Below are 27140 nucleotides of genomic sequence, written 5' to 3'. Positions count from 1 at the left end.
CCAACCATACTAAAGCAATGACAATCCCATGCATCAGCATGATTTGATCCTGGGCCTTTAGCTTGACATAGGACCTGTTGACTACATCGGTACCACCATGTTGGCAGTGGTAGGGGTGGCAAAACATGACACGACCCGCCTCTTAGGCGAGTTCGGCAAAAATGAACCCATTTAATATACGGGTCAACCCGCCTAACCCGTTTATTAAACGGGTCAGGTTCGTGTTAGGGGTATGCCAACCCGCCAAGCCGGCTGACCCGTTTAATAAACGGGTTAGGCGGGCGGGTTAACCCAACAACCTGCCAACCCATCCCACTAACCCGTTTACCCAACCCAACCAGTTTATTAAGCGGGTTGGCGGGTCATGTCGGGTTACCCGTTTAATAAATGGGTCGGGTTCGTGTTTGCCACAACCGACCCGTTTAATAAACAGGTCGGGTTCGGGTTGAGGTATGCTGACCCGCCAACCCGACCCTATTGCCACCCCTAGGCAGTGGTGGTGGTGGATTACCTTTTTAAATTTTGGAGAAAGAAACTTATATTTGCTTTTTAGGAAGTATCACATTATTGAATGGGCCCACAAGGACTCCACTCACTTAGTAGGGATGACTTTTGAAAGTCACCAAGTTGACGGGACGTCACAAGTTCGAAACCCATGGGTGGCATCTAGGTCGAAACTGGGTGCACTCCTGGTAGACATTTCTTTTTCCCTTGAAGGAATAAAAAAAAAATCAGTGAATCGGACACCGGTTCGAAGGCATTGTTTCGGGTTCACAATATATCGGACATGGCAAATGAAAGTCTGATTTTAACATTTTGATGATTTGGAAGGGTCAATTATGATTGGACTATTTTGCCATGAAATCCAAGATTTGATTCTATGAAGTATGACATCAATCATCATTGAATCCGATACACCAGTTTGAAGGCATAGTTTCGGAATATCCGGTTCTCAATATCCGATTCGTACGTCATCCCTTAATAAAGCCATCGTCTTCGGTCGCTGCCTAACACTCAGTCATCGACTCATCAGCATGCTCGCTGGTTCCCCTTCTTCGTCGCTCCCTCTTTCGTGTAAACCCTAGAAATTCCTGCAATGGTATCCCTTCCCTCTCCTCCCTCCCGTGGATTCTAAGTTTTTTTTTCTGCTTCCAGAGAGATGGCCGGAGTTTCCCTGTTACAGATCCACGGTTGCAGGACTCTCCTCCCTCGCGTAGATTCCAAAAGCTTCCTCCCCTCTCCCCTTCGGAGAAACCCTAGGAAGGATAGGGTTCTTCCGATCAGAGCGAGTTCTTCGGACGCGGAGCAGAGCCCCGGCGGGAGGAACCCCTTCGCGGTGGTTTTCGACGTCCCCAGGGCCATCTGGAGGCAGACGCTCCGCCCGCTGAGCGATTTCGGGTTCGGGAAGAGGAGCGTTTGGGAGGGAGGCGTCGGGCTGTTCGTCGTCTCCGGGACGGTGCTCCTCGCCCTCTGCCTCGTCTGGTTGAAGGGGTTCCGGTTGAGGTCCAGGCTGAGGAAGTACGAGGCCGTGTTTGAGTTCTCGCAGGCGTGCGGGATATGCACTGGGACGCCCGTGAGGATCAGGGGGGTCAATGTGGGTACCGTCGTTAAGGTTAATCCTTCCCTGAGGAGCATCGAGGCCATCGCCGAGGTAAAGGATTGCTGTTTCTCTTGTTCGTGTTGATTGAATTGGATTTTTTTTTTTGGTTTCTCTTTTGATTTGATGGTTCGCAGAATTGACAATCTGTTAATTGAATTTCTAGTCTTGAATTTGGTTTATGTCTGCTATCTTTGAATGGTTGAAAGATTGGATTCTGATTGTGTTTTATGTAGCTTTTTGAAGTTGGGTGCGAGTGCTAGAGCCCGCCTGAAGCATAAACGCAGTGACTATACACTAGATGATCTCACTTTTCTTGTTAAGTTGCGCATTAGGAGCTAGTTAATTTCTATTCACACAAAATATAATTATATAAATGATTGTGGAAATGACTCATACTTGCTTGGGCTTAGCTTGGTTTTTTACTTGGTTGTCGATTTACCACAAGGGGAATTGGTGGGAACAAAATGATACGTTGAGAATGAAAAAATGTGTAGATGTCTATGTCATGAGTTCAATTCAAATGAATCTGGTTAGAGGCAGGCATTTGTGGAGGGGGCTAAGAAGTGAGGGACTGTTGTTGGATGTTTTGGGGCCTTGTTATGGTCTGAAGTGCATTCTTCATTGGGATTGAAGTTCAAGTTGTTCCACTTAATTATGTTTCGGATGGCAGAAATTGGGTTGGGAAAGTTGTCCCATAGGACTTTGTATGTGCACATTGTCTTTTGTGCTCCAGGTGAAGTTTCTGGTCCTGATGGATTTTTGCATTGGACTTTTCATGGGTTCCCAATGTGTTAATGGACTATGAATACTTTTCGTTAATGAGTTCTGTAGGAATGGTGTTTACAATGCGAATTAGAAACACTGTGTACATGTTTCAAAGTTGAAATTGCTGTGTAGGTACCCAAAATCGCAACACATATGGTAGCTGAGAGTGGATATGTAAGATGATTGTTTTCCTCATCCCTTTTTGACATTGATGTTTGATGGGATAGATAGAGTTTGTGGATATTTTTCCTTTGTTCTGGACTTTTGAAATTATAATTTGTTTAACCCTAAATTAGTGTTTGACTGATGAAGGTATAGCTGGTGCTTGCTTTACCTAATTGTTGCAGAAAACCAAGAAGAGATATTGAAAGATGGATCTTAAGAGTTCCCTACCCTTCAAATTTTTGGCCCTATTTTTGTTATTTTTCAGAGTCATCTTTACTTATTTTTTCCTTTTTTGGGTACTTTGTCAGTCATCCATACTAGGAAATAATTGTCATTCTACCATAGGTTAATTACTTCTGTTGACCTTTCAGAATGAAACCACAGGGACAAATGTTGAATGATAAACTAACAGAGAAAGGTGTTTCTGGAAAGTGCATAAGGATAAATCTTTTAAGCTTAATCCATAGGGTGAGGATTAATATGGGAAAAGCATTTTTAATGGACTCATGTGTAAGATTCCCTATTCCTTATTATTTATGCCACTTATTGATGTGAAACCCAATTCTTATGAAGGTCTTGAGCTTTAGAAACAGTGGATCCATCTTTTGGCATGTTCAAACGTTATTTCAGATTTGAAATTAGATGGTAGTAGTGCCTAGTCTTAAAAGGATGCTTTGGTTAGGGGCCATTCTGTGTGATAAACCTGCTAGATTGTTCAAGATGCTGAAGGATGTGACTGCCTAGCAACTCCTTGGTGGAGTTGTATGATAGGGAGAGAGTTCTGTATGTAGTGTTATCAAATGCAGGAGAGAGCTCATGGTAATTAAGGGGGTATGCATTTTGTCTCTCATTGAAGTTCAACAAGTAGAGTGGCTACTTAAGGCGAGTACTTCAGAATGCCTGATGTAACCATGTCAATGCTATAGAAAAGTTCTCTACTCGCACACGCACACTCTGCAGAGTACCCACACACATTTTTTTTAACATATCATACCAGCCATATCTGTATTATACCATGGACCAATACCTGCATCTACTTGGCATGGTAGAGAGGATGGTTGGATTGTCCAATCGGTAATAGTTACTTGTGGACTTTTTAGTTGCAATATGCTTGTTATCAATTGCTACTCCAATTTGTTTGGTCTTCTCTACCATCTCTTAGTGGATCTTCACCATTCAATGAGTGATGGTATACAATGTGACCTTATATATGTATGTATTTTTGTGTGTATGATGTTGGGTGCATGTAGACACATGAGTATGTGCATATGAATGTCGTCATTTGTTGGGGAGAGGTGAACTTCTATATTTGGAATATTTTTTTTCAGGATTCATCTTTATATTCAACCATATCTTTGATTAGTAATTGTCAATGTAAATTATTCTTTTCTCGCTTGTGGTGTTCATTTTTATCTTTGACAGGATGTGAGTTAGAGTTGCATTTATGTCTTTTTCTCCATTTTCTGTGTAAAACATACAAAGATATGCTCTCACAAATCTGCCCTATAATGTGTTAAGATGTGATTCTGATATATATATTTATATGTATCTATAGATATATATTTATATGTATCTATAGATATATAAATATGTATGTTCATATGTGTGTAAACCGAAATACCCATTAAGGGTATTTTGGTCATTTTACCTTGTAATAGAAGTCAATCTATTAGGGGCTGACTGTATAATTTTTATTTTTTATTTTTTGTCTTTTTGGTCAACGGCTAGTTGGGCTGCTCCCTATCTCTCTCACTTGTTATAAATAGGGCCTTAAGCCCTTGTATATTTTCAATGTTTTCTTAAGCATTTGTTCAATACAAAAACATTTATTTTTATTCTTTTGACCCTTGTGTGGGTGGTGTGGATTGATCGATTGGTGTTCTTTGTGGGTTGGTTGTGTTCTTGTAAGCCCATAAGAGACACTTGTTTGCTTTTGTTCTTATTTCATTACATGGTATTAGAGTTTTGGTGATCTTTGGTTTTATTCGGAAAGGCCAAGAGGAGGATCGTGAGATTTGTGGAATATCAGTTTGTGGGATCGTTGCATTGGGAAGCACACCATCAAAGTTCTCTTCATCAAAATTCTTGCTACCTTCTTTTCTCTCTCTCTCTCTCTCTCTCTCTCTCTCTCTCTTTCTCATTGTTGTAAAAATGGAGGATGAAAGGGAAGTGATCGTCTTCATTCCCGTGAGACTCGGTAATATTAACTATGTGATGTGGGCATCCATAGTAAAACATAAAATATGGGGAAATGGTTTATGGGGTTTGGTTGATGGCACCAAAAAAGAACCCAAACTTATACTTATCAAGATGGAAAATGAAAAAAAATGGCTCTTAAAGGAGAAGAGATGTCTAAGGCCGTCACCGAATATGAGAAAAATGGAGGATGAGTCATTTCAAGATAGTTAGATGGCTCATCAATAGTGTTGACATCAAAAAATGCTCTAGCTTAGTAAAATTTGATTTTACTAGTGATGCATGAAAATATCTTAAAGATATGTATAGTCTTAAGGATATTGCTCACATATGCAATGTGCAAAATAAGGTGAGAACTATGACCCAAGGAGAGATGAGCATTAGGGAATATTACAATGGCCTCTCTCTTCTTTGGCATGAATTGGCTCTTCTAGAGCTAAAATGGCATTGTCCCCAATATATTAACTCCGTAAAAAATAAATTAGAATGGAGCATTTCTATCAATTTATTAATGGGTTTAGACCCAAATTTGAAGGAACCAAATCGGCCATTATTCATTAGAGGAGGTGTACCTACCATAGTTAAAACTTTTGAAGAATTAACTAGGAGGGAAATAGGTTGAAAAAACCATGATTTTCAAAAGATGAAGAATCCGTGCTTGCTATGTCAAAGCCCGAAAATCACATGAGTTATAAGCCTCCTCACTTTGAAAGAAATAATGAGAATGAAAGAAATTTCAATGAATATGGAAGAAGTCAAAATGATAAAAGAGGCAATTATGAATACAAGAAGAGTGACAAACGAATATGTTACCATTGCTATGAGTCGGGTCACATCAAGCCTTTTTGCCTTAAAATAAGAAAATAGGATAAAAAAAGATGTTAAGAAGGTGGTTTTGGTGGGACCATCTTTGAAAGAAATGGTGTAGATGACTCCAATTGCATCGACTCATTATCCTTGGCATAACTCATGGAGGCACTACAACCATTGTTCAAAAATCAAGCTTCTTCCTTCTCGGGTGCGGCCGTATCCACAAGCATTGACCTCGGTAAGACTTCTTTTATTCTTGATTCAGGTGCTTCTTTTTATATGACCCCAAATGAGTCCATATTATCCGAATGTCATACTAACTCAAATGATTCTTATGTTTCAATCGCCAATGAAACTTTCTTAAAAATTAAAAATTTTGGGTCTTTTAAAAAACAATAAACTTTCTTTGTACCAAATATTAGAGTAGTACCAAAATTGAATTTAAACCTCTTATATGTTTCTCAAATTGCGGATCATGGATGCAAAATTTTGTTTTCATTTAATGATTGTTTGATTCTGAATCTCCAGTCTAGTAAGCCGATTGGGCGAGGCCATAGAAGAGGATATTTCTATGTTATGGACAAATTTGAATTACCAAAACATTTTTTAATTTTGTGAAAAAAAAGATATAGAAAATTGGTACAAAAGACTAGGACATCCTAGTGTGTCAAAATTACATTTGTTTCCATTTCTTACAAGTTATAAATAAAGGGATTTTGTTTATGAAGATTATATCTTTGGTAAAATGAAATCTTTACCCTTTGGGCCTAGTCATTTTATAACTAAAAATCTATTTGAGTTTGTATATTCAAATGTATGAGGACCGACTCTAGTTATATATAAAGGAGTATTTTATTATGTTGTGTTCAATGTTATTAAAAACACGCCTCAAGGCGCAAAAAGCGTGCCTCGCCTCAAGGCGAGGGGCTTTTTTGCCTTGAGGCGCATATATAAAGCACAAAAGGCTCGAGGCATGCGCCTCATACGCCTTGAGGCGCACGCCTCAGGGCGAGGCATACCTCAAGCCAAGGCGTATACGCTTCTAATTTTTTGGTCAAATGAGGGTCAAAGCCCCCATTTGACCAGAAATTAGGGGTTTTCACGCAATTTTAAAAAGGTATTTTCACGCTCCTCCTTCGCCTGCTCGATCTCCAGCTCGTGCTTCCCTCTCCTCTCCTGTTCGTGCTTCCCTCTCCTCACCTACCCACGTCGCCACCACTGAGCCGGCTCGCTCTCCCTCTCTCGGCGGTCAGGTGTTCTCTTCCCCCCCCCCCCCCCCCCCCCTCTCAATCGTTGATGCTCTTGCCCCCTTTCAACGAGTGTCTGTGAAAATCAACAACTCTGCAACTGTTGTGCTGTTAGCGTGCTATCACAAGCATGTCTAGTGCAGCGTCCCATCTCCTTTAGATGAGTGTGGATGCTTTTAGCATGTCCAACCCACGCGTGAGTTCTTGCAGACCATTCATTGCAACATTTGATGGATTTTGCAGCCACGCGTGACCTCTACTTTCGATGGTAGAGGTCAACCTGATGCCATTCATCCATGCTATGAACAACATCCCATATAGTGTCTTTTGAAAAACCTTAGCTGGTTTCTTTTTTTGTTTCCTGATTGTGATTTGTTTTTATATTGTTGAAATGAGTGTCGTTTGCATTTCATTTGTAATGAATGGTTTTTATTAGCATGTGCAAATAGTAAATTGCTGTATTGTTCTACTTTTTGTTCCCTTGCTGTATTTGTATTAGCATTTTATTTTCATTGGATGTTCCCTTGTTGAAAAAAACAAAAATTTGTTCATTGGATGCTCTCTTGTTGCATTAAATTATATTGTGCTATGTCTTTACCCTCTTTCCTCCTTATATAGTATAATCTAAATGGTCTTTAAGATTTAGAATATTTGTTTGGACATTGATATCAAGTTTGGATGTTATTTATTGTTTGAATGAAAATCATTCTAAGGTGTTGTCAAATGACCGGAATTTTCTTCATAGATCACAATATTAATGACATGATATACTTTTAATATTGATTTTCACTTATCAGATTTTAATATTGATTTTTGCATAGATGCAATGTTCTCAATAGATGTTTTTTAGATCTGTTTTTTTTTCCTGCAAATGCGGCAAGAGATCATTTTAATTGAAGAGAATTTTGGTTTCTAATGTTTACATTTTCTAATTATGACATGGTATTGTTAATGCTAAGATGCATTTCGTTGTTAATGTTAATTTTTTATTTAATGAATGGCCATGTTTTATTTTTTAGATACTTACATAGATTGTTGCATTAATGTTACTTTTACGTTCTAATCTCATATTTTTTCAGTAATTATTACATGTTAATCTCATATTTTTTTAGTATTTATTTGAGATTTATTATTTCGTGTTGGTTGTTGCTTCATCAATAAAGAGTTTTTTATTTATTTATAACTTTAGATATTTTTTATAGTTTTTTTAAGTTAAATTTTTTTTTGAGGCTTACGCTTTACGCCTTGAGGCTTACGCCTCGCCTCAAATTTTGGTGGAGCGCCTCGCTACGCCTCAACGTTTTTCATAACACTGGTTGTGTTTGTAGATGATTATAGTAGATACTCTTGGATATATTTTCTTAAACACAAATCCGAAGTATTTGATTGCTTCCAAAAATTTCATTGTTATACAAAGATTCAATTTAAAACCAATATTAAAATCTTTAGAACCGATTCCAGAGAAGAATTTGTATTAAAGGAGTTCAAAAGTTAACTTGACTTATATTTTGATTATTCATAAAATATCATGTCCTTGTACTTCCCAACAAAATGGATTAGCCGAAAGGAAGCATAAACATATTGTTAAAACTACTAGAACACTTTTATATCAAGAAATGTTCCAAAAATGTTTTGGGCCGAAGCCGCACTTATGACAATTTATTTGATAAATAGGATGCCTTAAAAAACTACTGGAAATATTTTTCCTGTTGAAAAATTATTTAAAACATCTCTCGATTATAAGAGGTTGAGAGTATTTGGTTGTAAATTCTTTGTCCTTACCGACAAAAACGACAAACTTTTCTCAAAAGTTATTCTTTGTGTTTTCCTAGGGTATAGATGTTATAAAATTAAAAGGAACAAACTATATGTTTCAATAAATGTTACTTTTCTTGAAAACGAAAATGGATTTGGTAAAGAGAAAATCTGAAAGCATTGTGACTATTCATTTCTTTTAGACCTTGTCAATGATCATGAAAGATGTAATGAGATTCATGATATGCATGAGAGTGACAATGAGGACACTCATGATGCACATGGGAATGCGAATGAGGGTTTTGATAATATAGATCAATCATAATGAAATTCAAACCTATACTCGACGTACTTAAGACCATCCACCTTGTGCCAAAATCAAGATATAGATTCCTCTAGTGTTAGAAGATCCATGAGAATTTCAAAGGCTCCTAGTAGATTTGTATCCTATAATTCTTTTGAACCTAAATATAGAACTTGTCTAATAGCCATACACTCATATGTAGGACCATCATCTTACCACGATGCTAAAAATCATCAAGAATGGATTAAGTTAATGAATGATGAATTAAAAGCTTTAAAAAAGGCAAAAACTTGAAAAATTCAAACATTACCCAAAGGAAAGAAAGTTATAGGATGTAGATGGTTCTATAAGATAAAAACTCAAAGTGATGAAACATTAGAAAGATATAAAGTTAGGTTAGTAGCCAAAGAATATAATCAAGAATATAGAATAGACTATGATAAGACATTTGCTCTAGTCGCTCGAATGACTATTGTTAGAACCCTTATTTCTATAACATTAATTAAAAAATGGTTAATTTTTCAAATGGAGGTAAAAAATGTCTTTTTGAATGGTAATCTCAATGAGGAAGTTTACATGGATCCTTCACCAGGTTTAAGTTTAGCACATGAAAAAATTCTTCGATTACAAAAACCGTTGTATGGCCTAAAACAAACCCCAAGGATTGGTATGATCAATTCAGTAGTTTGATGACACAACTTGATTTAAAATATTGTTATACTGACACTGTATTGTTTGTTAAGTCTTCTAATGCAGAAATGGTGATATTACTTCTTTACGTTGATGATATGATTATCACAAGAGGTGATAAGCAGGGAGTTAGTCATATCAAAGATGTGCTCAAAGCTAACTTTGATATGATAGATCTTGGTTTTTTATGGTATTTTCTTAGAATAGAAGTGACTTACTCTCCTCGTGGTTATTTGTTATTCTATACTTAGTATGCAATAGAGATCATCAAACGATCATGACTCTCAGATGAAAAACGAGTTTGATACTCCAAAGGTCATCAATGAAAAGATGAAGAAAGATGATGGAGAACTTTTGAAGGATCTAACTCCATATAGACAAATGATTGGAGCTTTGTTTTTCATCTTCTTTCCCGTTAGAAGTTATTGCATATTCTGATTCTGATTGGGAAAGGGATGTGAATGAGAAATGCTCAACCACTAGTTGTGTTTTTGTAGGTGATTCTCTAATTTCATGGAGATGCAAGAAGCAACAAAAGGTGTCTCTCTTTCACTAAAGTAGAATACTGTGCCATGATGATAACTACATCTGAGTTAGTATGGTTGACAATTGCTAGAAGATTTGGAAATTCACATTGCAGATCTCTCGAGATTATGTTTTGACAACAAGAACGCAATATACATTGCAAGTAATCATACATTCCATGAAATGACCAAACACATTGAAATGGATTGCCGCAACGTTCGTGAGGAATTTTTGAAGAAGACCATCATGTTGCCTTATATCACTAAATCACTCCACCTAGATTTTACTTCTTACTTGGCAAACTCTCGGTTGTTACACCGTGAGTTTGAGGGAGGGTGTTAAGATGTGCTTCTAATTAATATATATATATATATATATATATATATATATATGTGTGTGTGTGTGTGTGTGTGTGTGTGTGTTCAAGAGTATTTTGGTTATTTTACCTTGTAATAGAAGTCAACCCATTAGGGGATGACTGTATAATTTTTATTTTTTTTATTTTGTCTTTTTAGTATAATCGATTGGGACAGCTCCAACTAGCTGTTGGAGCTGCTCCCTATCTCTCTCACTTGTTATAAATAAGGTCTAAAGCCCTTGTATATTTTCAATGCTTTCTTACGCATTTGTGTAATACAAAAGCATTTATTTTTATTCTCTTGACCCTTGTGTGGGTGGTGTGGATTGATCAATTGGTGTTCTTTGTGGGTTGATTGTGTTCTTGCTAGCCCATTAGCGGCACTTGTTTGCTTTTGTTTTTATTTCATTACATAAATGTACTTCTTGTGCTATTTCTTAAGGCTGCTGGTGATTTTTCCCCTTTTCTTCCCATCTTGTTGACATGTGCTTGGAATTTGAGCTGTGGTTGCAAAAAGTTGTACCCGATTTATGCTCGGAATTAATTCTAAATATAAAGAAATGGACATATCATACTTATAGGCATGTAAGTTATTGGCTTCTTTTTGGTCTTCAGGTGACGAACCTCAGTCTACGAGCACCTGGATGTACTGTCTGATTTATTCGAACATGCAAGATTACCGATGCGTTGTTCCTAGTTTGAAGAAAGGAAAACTTAGCTTTTCAATGGTGAGCTCCTCTATAAAAGACGTTATTAACTTCTCACATAAGCATATGTAATAAAAGGATCCAAAGGAAGAAAAAAACAAGTAGACTTTCTTGGTTTCTGTATCATATCCTAGAAATGTAGTCTTGATAACTGAGGTTGATGCTGGCTACTGCTTACAGGCTGATAATAGTGGAGATTATACTTCAATAATAATTGGAATTGCAGAGCAAAAATAGAGAATCCCATCATGCTGGAGTCTCTTTCATTCCACGAAAATCTAATTTGTGCACATTTTGTCTTTCTTTTCTTCTTCAATTGCAAAATATGTAATAGTTCTTCAAGTCCTAGAATATTTTGCACATTCCAAGATGGGGATAATTAAGTGGATGCATATTCTATTAGTAATAAACAGGGAATTTGCCTATTTCAAACCAAAGATGCCTGGAAAAGAAAAATCCATCAAACTATTATTTGCCCATGAAACTTGAGAACTTGTGTTATGGTAAAAAGTCAGAATTCCCTTAATTAGCATATTGAAACATTGAATCATTTGATTGGATGTTATGGTTGCATCTTCATATTTTTGCTGCATTAGGTATTTTGGTTTAAGAAGCATTGATTGGAAAATAATCTGCCATTTGTTGTATAACTACATTAACCTCACCAATTGCAAGAGAATCATGTTGATTCAGGAAGGTTTATTGTGACATGAGTTTGATCTGGTACACTGTGATTTTCTTAGTGCAGGTTGATGATGATAAAACTGTTATACCTCGAAATTCATTGGTTGAGGTAAACCAATCTGGTCTTCTTATGGAGACCATGATTGATATTACACCACGAGACCCTGTACCAGCTCCAATGGTTGGTCCTCTTGATCCAGATTGTGATACAGAAGGGCTTATTTTATGTGACCGCCAGAAGTTGAAGGGATATCAAGGGGTGAGCTTGGATGCATTGGTTGGAATATTTACCCGTCTTGGGCAAGAGATGGAAGAAATTGGTGTGTCCAAGACATACAATTTGGCTGAAAAAGTCGTAATTGCGATAGAGGAAGCAAAACCACTCCTCGCAAAGGTATTCATCTCATTTGTGTTTTGGAACTTGCTACTTTATGTGCATTTAATCTTTCTCAATTCATCTTGCTTGTGATGATGTGCTTCTTAACAAATTTTAGCTGTTAAAATTTTACTGTTAACCAATCATGATGAAAGTTGGGATTGAATGAGATATCTGGATGGTTAGATCACATATGGTTATATAATAACCGAGTGGTCTTATTTTTTAATCCCAAGGGTGTTATCCCCCTACTTTCCTATATAAAAAAAACAATCATGGATAAACTTTAATTTTTCTCACCAAGTGTGTATCACTTTTAGGGATATTTCAAATTGTGTTTTTTTTTTGTTTAAATGATGAGGAACCCACTCAATCTTGAGTAGGGGTGTTATCCCCCTACTTTCCTATATAAAAAAACAGTCATGGATAAACTTTAATTTTTCTCACCAAGTGTGTATCACTTTTAGGGATATTTCAAATTGTGTTTTTTTTTTTGTTTAAATGATGAGGAACCCACTCAATCTTGAGTAGGGGTGGACAATGGGATGGGCGGCCCGATGGACCAAGCCGACCCAGCCCACCATAGTTTGGGTTTGGGCCAAGGTTTTAGGCCCGGGCCCATTAGGTACCGGGCAGAAATCCAACCTGTTATATACGTGGGCCGGGCCTGGGCTGGCCCGATGGGCCTGAGTTATTTGTTATTTTTTAATAATATTAAAATTTAAAAAAGTAACTATTGCATAGTAACTTTGGTAACTATTACTATTTACCTAATTAGTTACGTTAATTTTATGGAAACTAAAAAGATAATTAATTGGGTGCATGAGAAGTTGGGAACTTGTTAATTATTACTATTTACAAATGGATTTGGGTCCGGCTGGGCCGGACACAGCCCACTTCACATTGGCCCATTGGGCCAATGGGCCGGGCGAGTCATGGGCTGCTCTTCAAACCCGAGCCCGTTAAGAGCAGGGCCAAAACCCGACCCGTTAGTAAACGGGCCGGGCCGCACTTAAAGCCTGGCGGGCTGAGCTCTGAACGGTCCAGGCCCGATGCTCACCCCTAATCTTGAGTGACATGGTCCCCATGTTTGGTGGTAAACCCTTGGAGTGAAATTTTCCCCACAATGGTACTCCTGGTAAAGTCAAGGGCACCCCCCTTTGGTGATTCGACCTCAAGGTGTATGGAGCTTCTGGACTATTGACCCTCTCTCCCAGGAAGGAGGACCTCAACTGCGGTGGGCATCAAACTGTGTGATAATAGGCTTGACATGCTTAAAAATGAAACGTAGGATTCTGCTTATTTACGTGGAAATGTCAATAAGGACTTGTTTCATCATATAATCAACTTGTATGAGGTATTTTGTGCACGGAATGTGTGTCCAATGGGAAACTTGTGAACAATGTGAAGATGAAAATGTGCTTATCCTGAGTTTCTCCTATTGGCATAGCTTGTTGATGATATTACTTCAAATTAAGTGTTTTTTCTTGAAATTTCTTAATTATCTGGATAAATCATTCTTATTTCATTTAAAGATTTAGTGGCTGCTTTTTAGTAAGTTGGTTAGTTTTTTCCAGAGTTGCCAGTCGAGGAAGCGGGAGCGGGAAGCGATACGGGAAGCGGAAGCGGGAAGCGAGGCACTTTCAAAAATTTAGGAAGCGGGAAGCGGGGGACCACTTAGGAGCGAACCGGGAAGCGTCTCGGAAGCGACATAGGAAGCGTCTCGGAAGCGACATAGGAAGCGAACCGGAAGCGACATAGGAAGCGAACCGGAAGCGACCTAAGAAGCTATAAATTTCTAAATTGTAAATTATAAGCTACAATGTTCTAAACTCTAAGTCTAACCTTAAAATTAACATAATCCACTACTTCACTTCATCATGCAAGATTCAAAATAAAAGTATACCAAAAAAATATTATAAGACCATGACAAAAAAGTAACATAAAAGTTTTTAAGTTGGACAACTCCAACTACATCATAAAAAAAAAATAATAATTCAAGACTTCATTAATCTGTCATCTTTCTCTTCCCCTTCAAGTCAGCAATAGATCGCGAACTTTCTGCATCATCACGTGCATCTTGTCCTCCACGACCATGTCTTCTGCTCCTTCCTTCATTTCCTATAATGAATACGTTAAAAAGTTAAAATGTTCAAAAACCATAATTTAAAATATAAAAAACACAATATCAACATACCTTGCCTAGGTCTCCGGCTAAAGAAACGATCAATCCGACCATGAGGAACTGATGGTCGCTCTTGTATATCTGCAGTTCTACTAGCTCTGATGGATTGATTTGTATCCTCTTGAACTTCATTTGTACGTATAATTATTGGAGGTAATGGAGCTCTTGGTTGTGCATCTTTATGTTTGGATTTGGAAATAGTGCTTGATTGTTGTGCACTATCATCCAAATCTCTCCATCGCATATCCTCTAATCTCAACGTATTTTCTTCTACAATAGGAAGTTCTGGATTGATATCCCATTTTCGACTAGGCCCTTCTTTATAGCGATTGTTGCACCTTTTATAACAAGAATATAAAATATGAATGTTAATAAACAATCAATGATAAAAAAATAGAAAAAAAATACCAAAACAAAAGTACAACACAGTTTAATTATACCTGTCAATCAATCGAAGATTGGAATGAATATACACTAAGGTATCAGCACGATCTTCATTGAGCCTATTTCTTTTAACATTGTGAATGTAACTATAGGTGCTCCACACTCTTTTTGCAGAAGATGTGCTAATAGGTTGAGATAAAACCTTAATGGCTAATGCTCTCAACTCCGGTGTATCACCACCATAAAAACGCCACCAATTAAGCACTGACATTGTAGGATTCAGTGCATCTATTCGTGCTGCATTTCGGCTAAATCTTCCACTTCTTGATGCAAAAGCCACAAGTTGTGACCTATAAAGTGTAGATAACTTTTCATTTCCAGAAGATATGACTTCAAGCGCAAGCATTGCACCGTCTAAGATATCATTATCCTTTTCTGCAAAAAAAAAATGTTTAGTAACTATAACAAGAGAAATGCAAATGAAATAATAAAATAATTAAATCATTTAACTTTAAACTTTATTAAATAGATAGAATTAATTTTTTACCAGGAGAAACTCGTTTGACCCCTCCTGCTGCTGGGATTTTGAGATACTCCGACTCGTAATATTTTGGAGTAAGCATGTGGGCTAGACTATGGAGAGGCACATTCATTCTGTCCCATCTATTTGAGACAATCTTATGAATCTTTTCATATAAATCTGGTTGTCCTTTTAGATTGTCTTTGATTTCCCCCAACATGTTGTCCATGCCTTCATACACTTCACCAATTATAGGGCCTTCCTGATCACAAAATTTAATCATCTTATAGATGGGTTTTGTAATCAATAATGCTAAACGTACAGAATCCCAAAATTCTTCATCAAGAACAGTTGTTTCTGTTGTAACAGCCCTTTTTTTCATAATTTCATCCGTGCATGATTGCTTCCAATCACTCCATCTATCTGAAATTACTGTGAGCCTTAAGCTCTCCCTCACATCAAGCAAGCGTTTCAAAGTAGTATAATGTGAAGCAAACCTTGTTTTTGCAATCTTTATTAATTCTAATTTTTCATTGCTTCTAAAGATTGCTAGTGCTTTTGAATGATTTGTGATATACTTCACAATTTCTTTACTCTGCAAATATGTTTCTCCCAACCAATGAAACTCATGTGCCAAATCCTTGAAGATCAAATTAAGTGTGTGCACAACACAAGGTGACCAAAAAATATACTTGTACGTTTGTTTTAATTCTTCACCTGCTAACTTGCAATTTGCTGCATTGTCTGTAATCACTTGCACTACATTAGAAGGCCCCACAAGTTTAAATCCCGTTTTCAAAAACTCGGCAATGTTTGCAGCTGACTGTTGCACATTAGAAAAATCGCTTGCATATAAGAACATCGAGCCAAAACAGTTTGAGGCAAGTATATTTATCAATTGTTTGTTCTTGATATTTGTCCAACCGTCTGAGACAATGGAAACTCCAAACTCCTCAAACTTTTCTCGAAATTCATTTAACTCCCTGTGAACACACTCTTTCTCACTGTCAAGCAACGTTGTTCGCGCTTTTTCATATGATGGGGGTTTATATCCGGGCACTTTACTAACTGCAGATATCATCTCTTCCCAATATGGTGATCGAAGCACATTGAAAGGTATGCCATTTGCACACAAAAATCTGATAATTTTGTGATCTACATCATCTCTTTCTACCTTTTTAAAGGTATCACGAATATCAATTGTTTTTCGGCTTCCACTAGATGATGTAGTAATACTAATAGGCTTCTTTGGAGTATCAATTCTTGATCTCCTCAACTCAAATGCACTTGATGAAACCTCCACTCGACGAACTTGCCTCTTAATTTTTTTTGCCAATTCTGCATTTTTTGCAACTTCAAGGCAAAAGGCAATCCCAACACTTTGTCCCTTTGGAGATCCCATGAGATGTGCAAAAACTCGAGTATATGACCCATGATAAATATTTTTGCAGTGCCTGCACATAAAAACTTGGGTTCCACCTTGCTTTCCTTGCCCACTCTTCTTTTGTTTCAATACATGGCGCCATAACACTGTTGTTTTATGCATGCTAGGTGGTTCATCATCTTGGTCATCTTCAGAATAGTAGTCATCCAAGTCATATTCTTCTTCATCTTCCTCATCAAAACAATTTTCGTTTCGGTCCTCAAACTGATATGGACAAGCAGAAGACCTCTTCTTGCCCTTCCCAACACCACTAGATGATTCATGCTCCAAATTGTACAAAGAATCGTCATCGTCATCAGAATTATCGTGATCATAGCTTGAGATGGTCATTAATGAAGCAAAGAACATGCAAATATATCTGCATCATAAAAGTATCAGAATCAACCTAAAACACTTAAAAAAAGCTATTATTAACAGTAAATAATGGAGAGTGAAGAACACAAAGCATGGGGATGTAAACAAAAGACTAAGCTAAAAAAGGGGGGGAAATTACGTGCAATCTGACTATCACTGAACTAAATACTCAAACAGGCACTTCAAGTTCTAATAAGAAACAAGCAACATAAATAACTGAGAATATAGAGAGCGAGAATAGTTTGATTGAACTGCTAAATCAGATCAAGAACATATAAATCCAGTTTTCTTTCAGGACTCCACTAAAGTTCAATACCCGACTCATTGGGAAATTCTCCAAGTACCCATCAACTTAATTTTGCACAAATGGAGAACATTAAAGTGCTACCAGCCATGGCAAACATTGATCTCTGAGACAATAGACTTAGAACTGAGGTTCTAAATCATTACAGTTATCTTCTTCATGATAATGTTCATTTACTATTTGTACCAGGCACCAGCTCACATCCTCCAGCAGCTCTCAGCCTCTCACTGTACATCGGACTGAAGAAATAGCTTTTAAAATGTGGGAACAACACACTCAAATGCTCTCCAATAAAACAATAATATTGCATATTATACCCGTTATACACCAATTAGTAAAAAAATTATTCATCAGTGTAGAATAGTTAAGATCATTAAAACCATCAACAATATCATGTTATCTCTAATGATACTTCCACCCCATCCGGTGCACTGATTTTCTTTGCCAACTGATGAAGTATAAAATGAACTTCCACATACATTATCACCATCATATCATAAACAACTGAAGAGTTAAATAAGAAGCTACAGCACATAATGGCCAATGCAAATTAACAATCCAGCTATATCAGAAAAGTTTTGTGACGAATGCATACCATCTGTTTAGATAAGAAGTTAATATTACATTGCTTACGCTATCAATAGACTAGTATCATGGAGACAATAAAAAACAACCCACTGCTTCATGCAGAATGAATAAAAAAAATGGCTGCGATAATGAATCAGAAACTAAAAAAACTACAAACAAACCCTTGATCTACAGTAAAAAAAAAACCTTGATAGTTATGAGAAATAGACGAGTCAAAAACCACAGTGGTTGTCAACATTGTCTGAAAAAAGGGAGAAAGGGGGGAGGACATAGGGCCACCCTCTGTCCCTATCGCCCACTGTGAGGAAAAGAGGGGGCGGAAGATAGAGGGTGTTCCTCTGTCTCCACCCGGCACCAGCACCAGCACCATGAAGAAGAAGTGCGAGACATGGGGGTGCCCTTGCCTCAGCCACCAGCAGCCATGAGAGAGTCACGGACAGATATACACCCCGAAAAAAAAAACCCTGCGATAGATCTACACCGAGAAAGAAAAAAGAAACCCTTGAATTTGATCACTTTCCCCAAAACTACCCTATTGGATCCCACTGGTGGAGGGGAGCTCGCACGACAGAGAGATAGAGAGAGTGACAGAGCGTGAGAGAGGGGGATAGCGTACCTGAAGGTGAACATCTTCATCTTCGGAAGTCGGTGGAGGCCACCGGAATTTTTTGAGGTCGCCGGAACTCGGAGCTCGCCGAAAACTCGAGAGAGAGAGAGAGAGAGAGAGAGAGAGAGAGAGAGAGAGAGAGGAGTCGAAACGCGTGAAAAAACAAAACCCTAAGCCCCTTTTGATTTTATTTTTTCACGGGTTTTATAAAATACCCATTTTAACCTCGGTAAAAAATATAAATTCATGTGTAAAAAAAAAAAATTAAGGGCAAACTCGACCTTTCCATAATAGCGTCCCCCTTTAAAGGGGTACGCGTACCTCTTTAAAGGGGTACGCGTACCCCTTTAAAGGGGGACGCGTACCTCTTTAAAGGGGTACGCGTACCCCTTTAAAGGGGGACGCGTACCTCTTTAAAGGGGTACGCGTACCCCTTTAAAAGGGTACGCGTACCCCTTTAAAGAGGTACGCGTACCCCTTTAAAGAGGGACGCGCTTCCTCAATTGAACCTGCGCTTCCCCTCGCGTTTCGGAAGCGCTGCGTTTCGCGCTTCCGAAACGCGTCCCGGGGAAGCGCGCTTCCCCTATTCTATAGGCGTTTCCGGTAACTCTGGTTTTTTCTGACAACCTCAGCTACACCTTATGCTTCTTATATTTTCTCAGCTTTGAAATTCCTTGCTCAGGGGAGCAATGTGCAACCTCCAACTTACTGAATCATTCAAGTTATGTGTTTTATTTTGGTGTTTGTTGGCAATCTTCTAGATTTTCAATCCTCATGATGTTTTGATTTTTTTGAGTGCCAGAGTGACATCTTTTTGTAGGATGCTAGTATTTTATCTTTGGCAAATGCTGCCTGAATTTTCTTGTGAACTCATGCTTTTTCAGACTTAACTTTGCTGGCCATCATTTCAAATGTTCCTGGCTTATATTGTTATTGTTGTTGTTGTGTGTGTAATTGCCTGAGGACCTCACATCACAGACCTGGTCCCTCTGATTCTGGCTCAATGTTCTTCCAGGGGGACTGTGGTCGTTGTGGTTAATATGATGGTGGGTGTGGTTGATCTGAGTCAGTAACATCCCCTTTTTTCCTTTGAGCGATTCAGGTAGATTTGAACTTCTTGTTTTGCTGTTTTTTTCTTATATAATTTTTAAGCATTCTTATATACTCCATTTTCGACCCAGTCCTCATTATATGCACTATTCAGTGCATCTACTCCGGTGAACCTGGGTTCTGTCACCACTATTCAACATCTTTTATAAGGGTTGCTCCAGGATTCTTTCCTATTGACTAAATTCTAGCTACTGTTCAAGTGGATTATGAGATTGATCCAGTTGAGCAAATCCTTTGTACTAGAAGTTACTCAGTTTGACCTTCTACTGTTCTTCCCTTGTATCACTCAAACATTGCTGTTGTGGGCCCACACATTCAAATTCTGTGTATGGTGGATATAGGTGGACCTTCCATTTTGGATCTGGATAGGCTCATATATCTCCTAGGTTTCACGAAAAATAGGAGCCCTATTTTTATATGTGAAAACTTGGTCAATACAGACTGGATTCAGATATGCATAAATATGCCTTTGTGGCCCTCTCAGTGACTTATGTCTGGCTTTGGTCAGATTTGAACTTGGCCAATCCGGATGTGGGTCCTGAAACGATCAAAATTAGTTCTCTTAAATTCTAGATGCTGCAAATGTGAGCTACCTCTTTGTTAGGCCAGATCTATCATCAGCCACCACCACCACCATTTGGCTGAGAGATAAGGGTACAAATGAGCACATGGGGTGCTAAGCGACAACTGTCTTTGAGTGGATATTGGACACCATGGGGAACATGCATATGCCAATGTCACGGAATGTCCCTAGTGGAGATGGCAGTGAGTTGACTATGTATAATCCTACATCATATGGTGCTCGAAACTTAACAAGGCTTAACATTTATCAGAGCATGTCCATATTACTTCCTATTGACACTTGGCCAATATTTTCTGGGCCCATTGAACCTTTCCTTATATTAAACATGCTATCAATAATTAGCAGGAGTTGATTAATGGTGAAAGTGTTGATGTTCCCTTGCTATCGTGCTTAGACTTTGGCCAAACTTGGAAAGTGTAATTCTCTTATTGCGGTGCAGATCATGCTCCTATTGTCTGTATATTGTAGGCATCCGATTCTATGACTACTCAATGAATGCTTTCATTTCTACCTAGGACACAACCATGAAACACTTTCTCACATGAGAAAGTATTCCATTCCTCGTAGGCGAGGAAGCTTTTTTGCAAGTTTGCAAACTCGTGATTCATTTTCTCATGGCAAAATTACCCAAAAAGACACAACTTTGACTGGTAAGAAACTATCTCTGTGACAATTTTCCCCATCCTTCATCCAAGAGAAACAATGATGTACTTTCTCAGGGGCATGACAGTTGCAAACATGACCTTAGTTTTTAGGTGTGCTCTGTGCAACATTGTCAACATAAACAAACCTAGTGCTGTTTCCAAATGCACCCATCAGTTCTGGGATAAGCTAAATTCATGTTTACAAGGAAAGATCCCTTGCAGCAGGAATATGTTCTTATCTTTTGATTCATTGGAACTTTCATTTCAATGTATGCTAAATGCACTTCTCTAGGGAAAGCTAAAGTTATTATTTTAAATTAAGTTGTACATGCAAGTAGGTATAGTAGCACACAAATACCATATGTACTAGGTTAAGTTGGAAAAGATTGAAATTGAATTGTATGTGTCATTGTGCCCGACTTCTGTGTTGTAGGAGATCTCTGTATGCATCCTTGGTATTCTTATTTTATCTAAACTATCATAGCCTGATCTGTTTTCTGTTGGCTTGGAAATTGGAACCTTATACATGTCGAATTAACCATGTTGACATCATGAAGAAATGTCAACAAAGTCTCCAATTACTTTTGGATGACAGAATTACTCTCCTAAATAAAATGGTGAAGCTGATCTTGTATCACACACACGTGTTCTGTTTGGATATAATCCAGTGTTTATGCCAGTCATAATAATTCTTTGATGTTCACTGTAACTGATATCACCTTTCAAGTTTCAACCCTTGTGTCCATCAATCTAATTTAGCTTTAACTGGCTTGTCAAATGTCAACTTGTTTGAGTTGAAACCAGTGGTGTCCAAAATAAGAGGATCATTGGGTGGTTGAGATAACTTGACCAAATTGACCTCCCTTGAGCATTATAATGAATACATTTGCTATGTTGTAAGTTCCTTTGCCACTTTAATAGTGTTACAAATGAGCACAGAACGATGACTATTGGCAAAATTGCCATCAACTATAACATATTCATTTTTCAGGGCATACTTGAATAACATGTTACTGAAAACATAACTTCATAATATCAGCAAAAAGAAATGCCAAACCCTAGAATGATTTATTAAGAAATACTGCATGGTTTGTGGTAGTTCTTGTTTAAAAAACTCCCATAGCTTGTTGTCATCAAGGGAAGCGGATCAGGTCATGCTGAACATGAGCGTTTTTGCTCATGCTGACATCGTGGCCATCCGATTTGCATTTTAAAAAGCTCAAAAGTCAACAAAACCACGTGGCATTCATCCAAAATGCAAACAGACGGCCACGATGTCAGCATGAGCAAAAACGCTCATGTTCAGCATGCCCTGATCTGCGCCCAAGGGGGTGTTTGTTACATGCCAAGGGAGAGGAACTGACTTTTGCCTGGAAGCCTTCTCTTTGGGTGAAAGTTGTTCCCCAGGTCAGGTGGTGCAACCCCGTTTCATGTGAAAATGGGGTCATCACATTTAATGTGCGGGCAAAACAGGGTGTTTCCCGCTTGGGTGTTCGTTTTGTTATATATATATATGAGTGCATATGTATATATTATATAATTTTTAACTCTTTTATTATAATAGGTTTTTGCCCATGTAGGGGCATTGTAGTCTTTTTAAACCTATGTAATAGGTACCGCCCATTAGGGGCAGTTTTGTCTTTGTACACTTTTTATATTTTTTGTCTTTTCTATCTTGTATGAGGGTATATTGGACAAAGTCCAATATAGTCGTGGGGATCTCCACAACGGCTATATTTATAGCCGTTGGGAGCATCCCAACGACTATATGGCTTCTTGTAATGCCTTTATAAAGGGGTTAAAACCCCCTCTTGTTCTTTATTGCTTTTCCTAAGCATTCTATTTCAATAAAAGATTGTTTTTTTTATGTTTTTGTGTTCTTTTGTGTATGCCCATTGGTGCCTCTTGTGATCTTATGTATTTGCCATTGATTGGCTTGTGTTTTGTTCCTTTGTGGACTTGTGCTTATGCACATTTAGGCTCTTTGTAGTCATTGTATGCACTTGTGTGCTTATGTATTGCCTTTGGCATTTGTATTGTCCCTTGTAGGATTTGTACTTGTGCTTGTGCACATTATGGTTTGCTTTCCGCTTTATTTCATTACACGTTTCACCCCAAACGGGAAAGAGGCCTACTTTCACCCAAAAGTGGGCCTCCTTCCCACCATTTGGGGTGAAACAGAATGGTTTTTATTTCATATGTAGGAAAGGACTAAATTCATTTGTGCTTGGCACACTTTCATAGCTTATCTTTGCATGAGCATATTTGAAGCAGTAGTGTGATTCTCTAGTAGTGCATGCTTCTAGAATCATTGATTCATCATGAATGTTTATCATCTACTTCAGAATATTTCAGCTTTCCTCTCAGATAAAGCAAAAAGATATAGTTGCCATTTTTTATTATATAGCATAGTATGTTTTCAGATGTCTATTATTTGGTTTTTACTAGAGTGAGGTGCATAAACTTGGGTTCTCCTTATAATTTGGTTTTTCTGTCCATTCTTTAATATCTTCTGCATTTCTTTTCTATGGATTATTTGCTTTTTCTGAAGTTGGAAGCGTGTTCTTTCATGTTTTCTCATTGAAAATTTTGCTTCGGACATTCCACTCATCATAAATAAAAACATGGTTTTGGCTGTCCTGGTAAGGTAGCTCATATGGCTACTTTTTGGATTAGATTTTGTTTCACTTTATTCTGAATTACTTTGCATGTGCTGATACTTATCTTTTTTCATCTAGTGATGTCACAGATTGAGGCCATGGCTGAAGATATTCAACCTTTGTTGACCAAGGTTCGAGATGGTGACTTACTCAAGAACGTAGAGAATTTGACCAAGTCCCTGACTGAAGCTAGTGAAGATCTCAGGTGAAATCATTTCAATTATAAGTCTTGCATAGTTTATACCTTGGTATCTATTTATTATCAAAATGATTTCCAATAGGGAACAAAAGTAGAAAAAGGTATAACAGTGTTCAAATGGATATAGTCAATTCATGAAACAGCTGACATGCTGGTCCTGCAGGGTGGTGCATTCTTCCATCCTAACTCCTGAGAACAGTGAGCTCCTTCGCAAGTCCATTGCTACTCTCATTTTCACTCTCAAGAATATTGAGGTCATCTTTTCAGCTCTTTTGTGTGCCTTATTTTTATAGTTGGGTCAATGCATTGTTGTCGGATTACTTCTTAATTTCTTAATTAATAGTGACCATTTGTTCTGCAGAGTATAACGACTGATATTTCTGGCTTCACTGGTGATGAGGCCACAAGGCATAACTTGAAATTGCTCATTAGATCTCTTAGTCGCCTTCTGTAATGAAAAGAGCTTTTTTTAACTCTCCAGCAGGTAAGGCCATATCCATGATGGTTATTGTTTTCAACAAAAAATTGTCTGACTGGAGTATCTAATTGGGTTTAAGAATGCTTATTTCTATCCCAAGTCCAGATTCCCGTCACTTGGTAGCTCTTGAGAACCGACCACTTAGGCAACTTTGACATTATCCAAGTTGCCACACTCATCTCAAGGCGGTTCCAAGCCTTGACTCTCTCTTTTTTACCTTAGATTGCGATGCATGCAACTTTGATGTTAATTTACTTTATGAGATATCTGCTGTACTGCGCTACTGCTGCTCACAGGTTATCTTTTTCCCCCTGGTTGAGCAGATGAGGTGCTGAACTTTTTACTGATGCAGTAGCGAGAAGCAGTTTGCACTGTGCAAGGAAAAGGGAAAGGAAAAAGGCAAGTGCATTTCCCTTTTCACGATATTTGTGCTGCCACATTAACAGGAATTTGGGTTGCTGAGGAATTTCATATTTCACCAGAATTAAATTATGTCTGCAGACTCTGCACTGCCAAATTCTGTTGAGCTGCATCCTGGTTGCATGGGCTTGCTTGGTGTTTGGTTTAATTGATGAAATGAAAATGTTCTGTTATATATCCACCCCAAACCCGGAAGAATTGCTCAGTTGATTCATTAGGCTTGTTTCTGTATAGACTGCACACAATCCAAATAGCTGATGGTTTGATTAAGACAAAGATTAGAAGCTGGATATCAGTTTAGATCATTTTTTCTTGTGATCACTTGTGTATCCAACTTTTCTGCCTACTGCTTGAGCATCAATAAGCGTGATTGATAGAGCTAAATTTAGAGTTCCACCAAGGCTCTTCAGTAGATCATATTGAGTTTCAGGTGTCAAGTTTGCGTATTGTTATTAAAAGTTTTGGGATGATGCAGGAGAAGATATCAGATATTCGAATTGTTAGTTCTTGTGAATGAAGCTACATATTAAAAAATCCTAAAAGAAAACATATGGTTTTGTTATCTCAGGAAGAATGGCATTTTCTTTGTTTCGTAGATGTTGAATAAGTGCTGATGTCTGTTACTATTAATAGTACTTACCATATAATAAAAAGTCAGAGTTAGTGGAATTTTACTCAAGTATAATATATATATATATATATAGAGAGAGAGAGAGAGAGAGAGAGAATATGAGAACTGAAAAATATGAAAACTAATGTGTGAACCACATTTTTTATGAATTTTTATTCTTTTCTCTTGAATCTAACCGTATGGATGTGATCTACATGCTTGGTTTTATAAGAACACCCTCTTGAATCATCCCATTTTGATGTATAAATGAGATTTTTTATGGCTTTAAAATCAATGGCTCGTCTTCATAAATATTCAAGCATTCAAAAATCATATTTTTTCATTGAAAATACACTATCCAATGGTTGATTCCTAACAAAATCATCATGCCAAGCACATCCACGTACTTGGATTTGCCAAAAAGGTGATTGCAAATGCCCATATTTCTAGTTCTCATAGTCTAGTGATTCATATATATATATATATATATATATATATATATATATATATATATATATATATATATATATATATATATATACACCGTGGGTTTACCAAGAAACTGATTGAATTGATGTAAAACTTAAGAGTTATTTTATGAGAAAATTTTGGTGCATTGTGGGCATTGATTCTTTTTAAAATCTTCACAAACATAAAAAAAATCTTTAATTTGACGCTACTAGCTAAATGTCTTCTTTTTAGCTCTTATAAAACCGATTCTTGAAACTTTTTTCATGCTCATGTCTCGTTGAGGTACTGGAGAAGAAAAAACTGCAAAATGCAACCCAATTTATAGTAATTGATTAGTTAACATGGTTAATCATATTCTGAAACATGAAAGTAACCGGAAAGAAATGAACACCCAGACATGGAGTGGGCATTAGCTTCTGTCTCTGGATGCATGGAAAGGAGCTTTACATCATGTTTGCAATGTCCTGTGATTCTTAGAATTTCTCAAGATCCCGTGATTGTAAATCATAATCAAAACACATGAGAAAAGTACTGTGATTGTGATTGCCAGCTGGGATTGTGAAAATGAGTGACAAGATTGACCTTGCGACCAACAATCTCAGCTGCTTTCTCAACTCTGAAGGCTCATCACCACCTGTGACCAAAAATGCCTGAAATGTTTGTACACTTTACATGAGAAGCACCAGTCTGTTGGGAGAAGTCTGCTGCCCTCGTGGGTAAGGAACTCCCTAATTGTAAAAGCTATTTTATTTATTTATTTATAGATCGAGAAACTTATTTTTATTTATTTATTTTTAGATCGGGCCCTCTAGATGTGATGTGCATGTTTGGTTTAGTAGGGATCAGACCTAGATCATGTTTTCCAACATGCATGTAAAGTTTTTCCAGCGGTTGAAAAATTGATGACTTATAATGTACCACTTTTCATCCTTCAAAAAAAATATCTTTACGTTGACAAATTCTATTCAAAGGTCATTTCCCACTAAATTGTCCATGCTGAACACATCTATGGGTCTGATTTGGTCAGTTCAACCTGCCTCTATGAGTTCTAACTAAAGGATTTCTTACTCAGCATGAGGGTAGCAAATATTTTCCCTGATGTTGGAGCTACTTTTTTTTTTATAGGCAAGCTGCGGTTGGGCTGACCCCTACCATTTATACAACAATACCATTGGGATTCGAACTTGCAACATCCCCACACAAGGTGATGTGGGGGACTCTGCTTTTCAAGCTATAATAAATTAGTGTTTTATTATAGCTTGGAAGAAACAGCTTTCCGGCCCCAAGGAGGTCGCCCACATGCTCTTCGGCTCATGGATAGGGAAATATCCCCTTACCCTGAGTTCAAGGCTTCATGTGAGCACACCCTTCTGGAATCAAGCAAAGCAAGGTGTCTC

At 37.7% G+C, this 27140-nt stretch overlaps 2 protein-coding genes across 5 annotated transcripts; one reads left to right on the top strand and one right to left on the bottom strand.

The window, feature by feature from the left end:
• Window positions 1-1029: 1029 nt before the first annotated feature.
• Window positions 1030-25226, top strand: LOC149823332 (protein TRIGALACTOSYLDIACYLGLYCEROL 2, chloroplastic-like). Of its 3 annotated transcripts, XR_016434750.1 has the most exons (7): window positions 1030-1651; window positions 11871-12200; window positions 23655-23770; window positions 23928-24018; window positions 24126-24248; window positions 24566-24641; window positions 24725-25226. XR_016434750.1 is itself a non-coding variant. In XM_090018781.1 (6 exons), exons 1-5 carry the CDS (start codon window positions 1160-1162, stop codon window positions 24216-24218), a joined length of 1122 nt encoding a protein of 373 aa, XP_089874907.1. In that variant the 5' UTR covers window positions 1030-1159; the 3' UTR covers window positions 24219-24248; window positions 24566-25226. The 3 variants fall into 3 exon arrangements, 2 of the variants coding, with proteins under 2 accessions (XP_089874907.1, XP_089874908.1); XM_090018781.1 differs by having other exon boundaries at window positions 24566-25226; XM_090018782.1 differs by lacking the exons at window positions 23928-24018; window positions 24566-24641; window positions 24725-25226 and having other exon boundaries at window positions 24126-24242.
• Window positions 13779-16138, bottom strand: LOC149823333 (uncharacterized). 2 transcript variants are annotated; one of them, XM_090020027.1, is made up of 4 exons: window positions 15299-16138; window positions 14380-15186; window positions 13940-14303; window positions 13779-13904 (listed from the first exon to the last, which is right to left on the bottom strand). In XM_090020027.1, exons 1-2 carry the CDS (start codon window positions 16131-16133, stop codon window positions 14798-14800), a joined length of 1224 nt encoding a protein of 407 aa, XP_089876153.1. In that variant the 5' UTR covers window positions 16134-16138; the 3' UTR covers window positions 13779-13904; window positions 13940-14303; window positions 14380-14797. The 2 variants fall into 2 exon arrangements, with proteins under 2 accessions (XP_089876153.1, XP_089876152.1); XM_090020026.1 differs by having other exon boundaries at window positions 13940-15186.
• Window positions 25227-27140: the final 1914 nt, after the last annotated feature.

This window comes from Nuphar pumila, chromosome 10 (genome assembly GCF_984573655.1).
Source record: "Nuphar pumila chromosome 10, dmNupPumi1.hap1.1, whole genome shotgun sequence".
NCBI classification, from domain to species: domain Eukaryota; kingdom Viridiplantae; phylum Streptophyta; class Magnoliopsida; order Nymphaeales; family Nymphaeaceae; genus Nuphar; species Nuphar pumila.
This window is presented reverse-complemented; position numbering and strand designations above follow the sequence as displayed.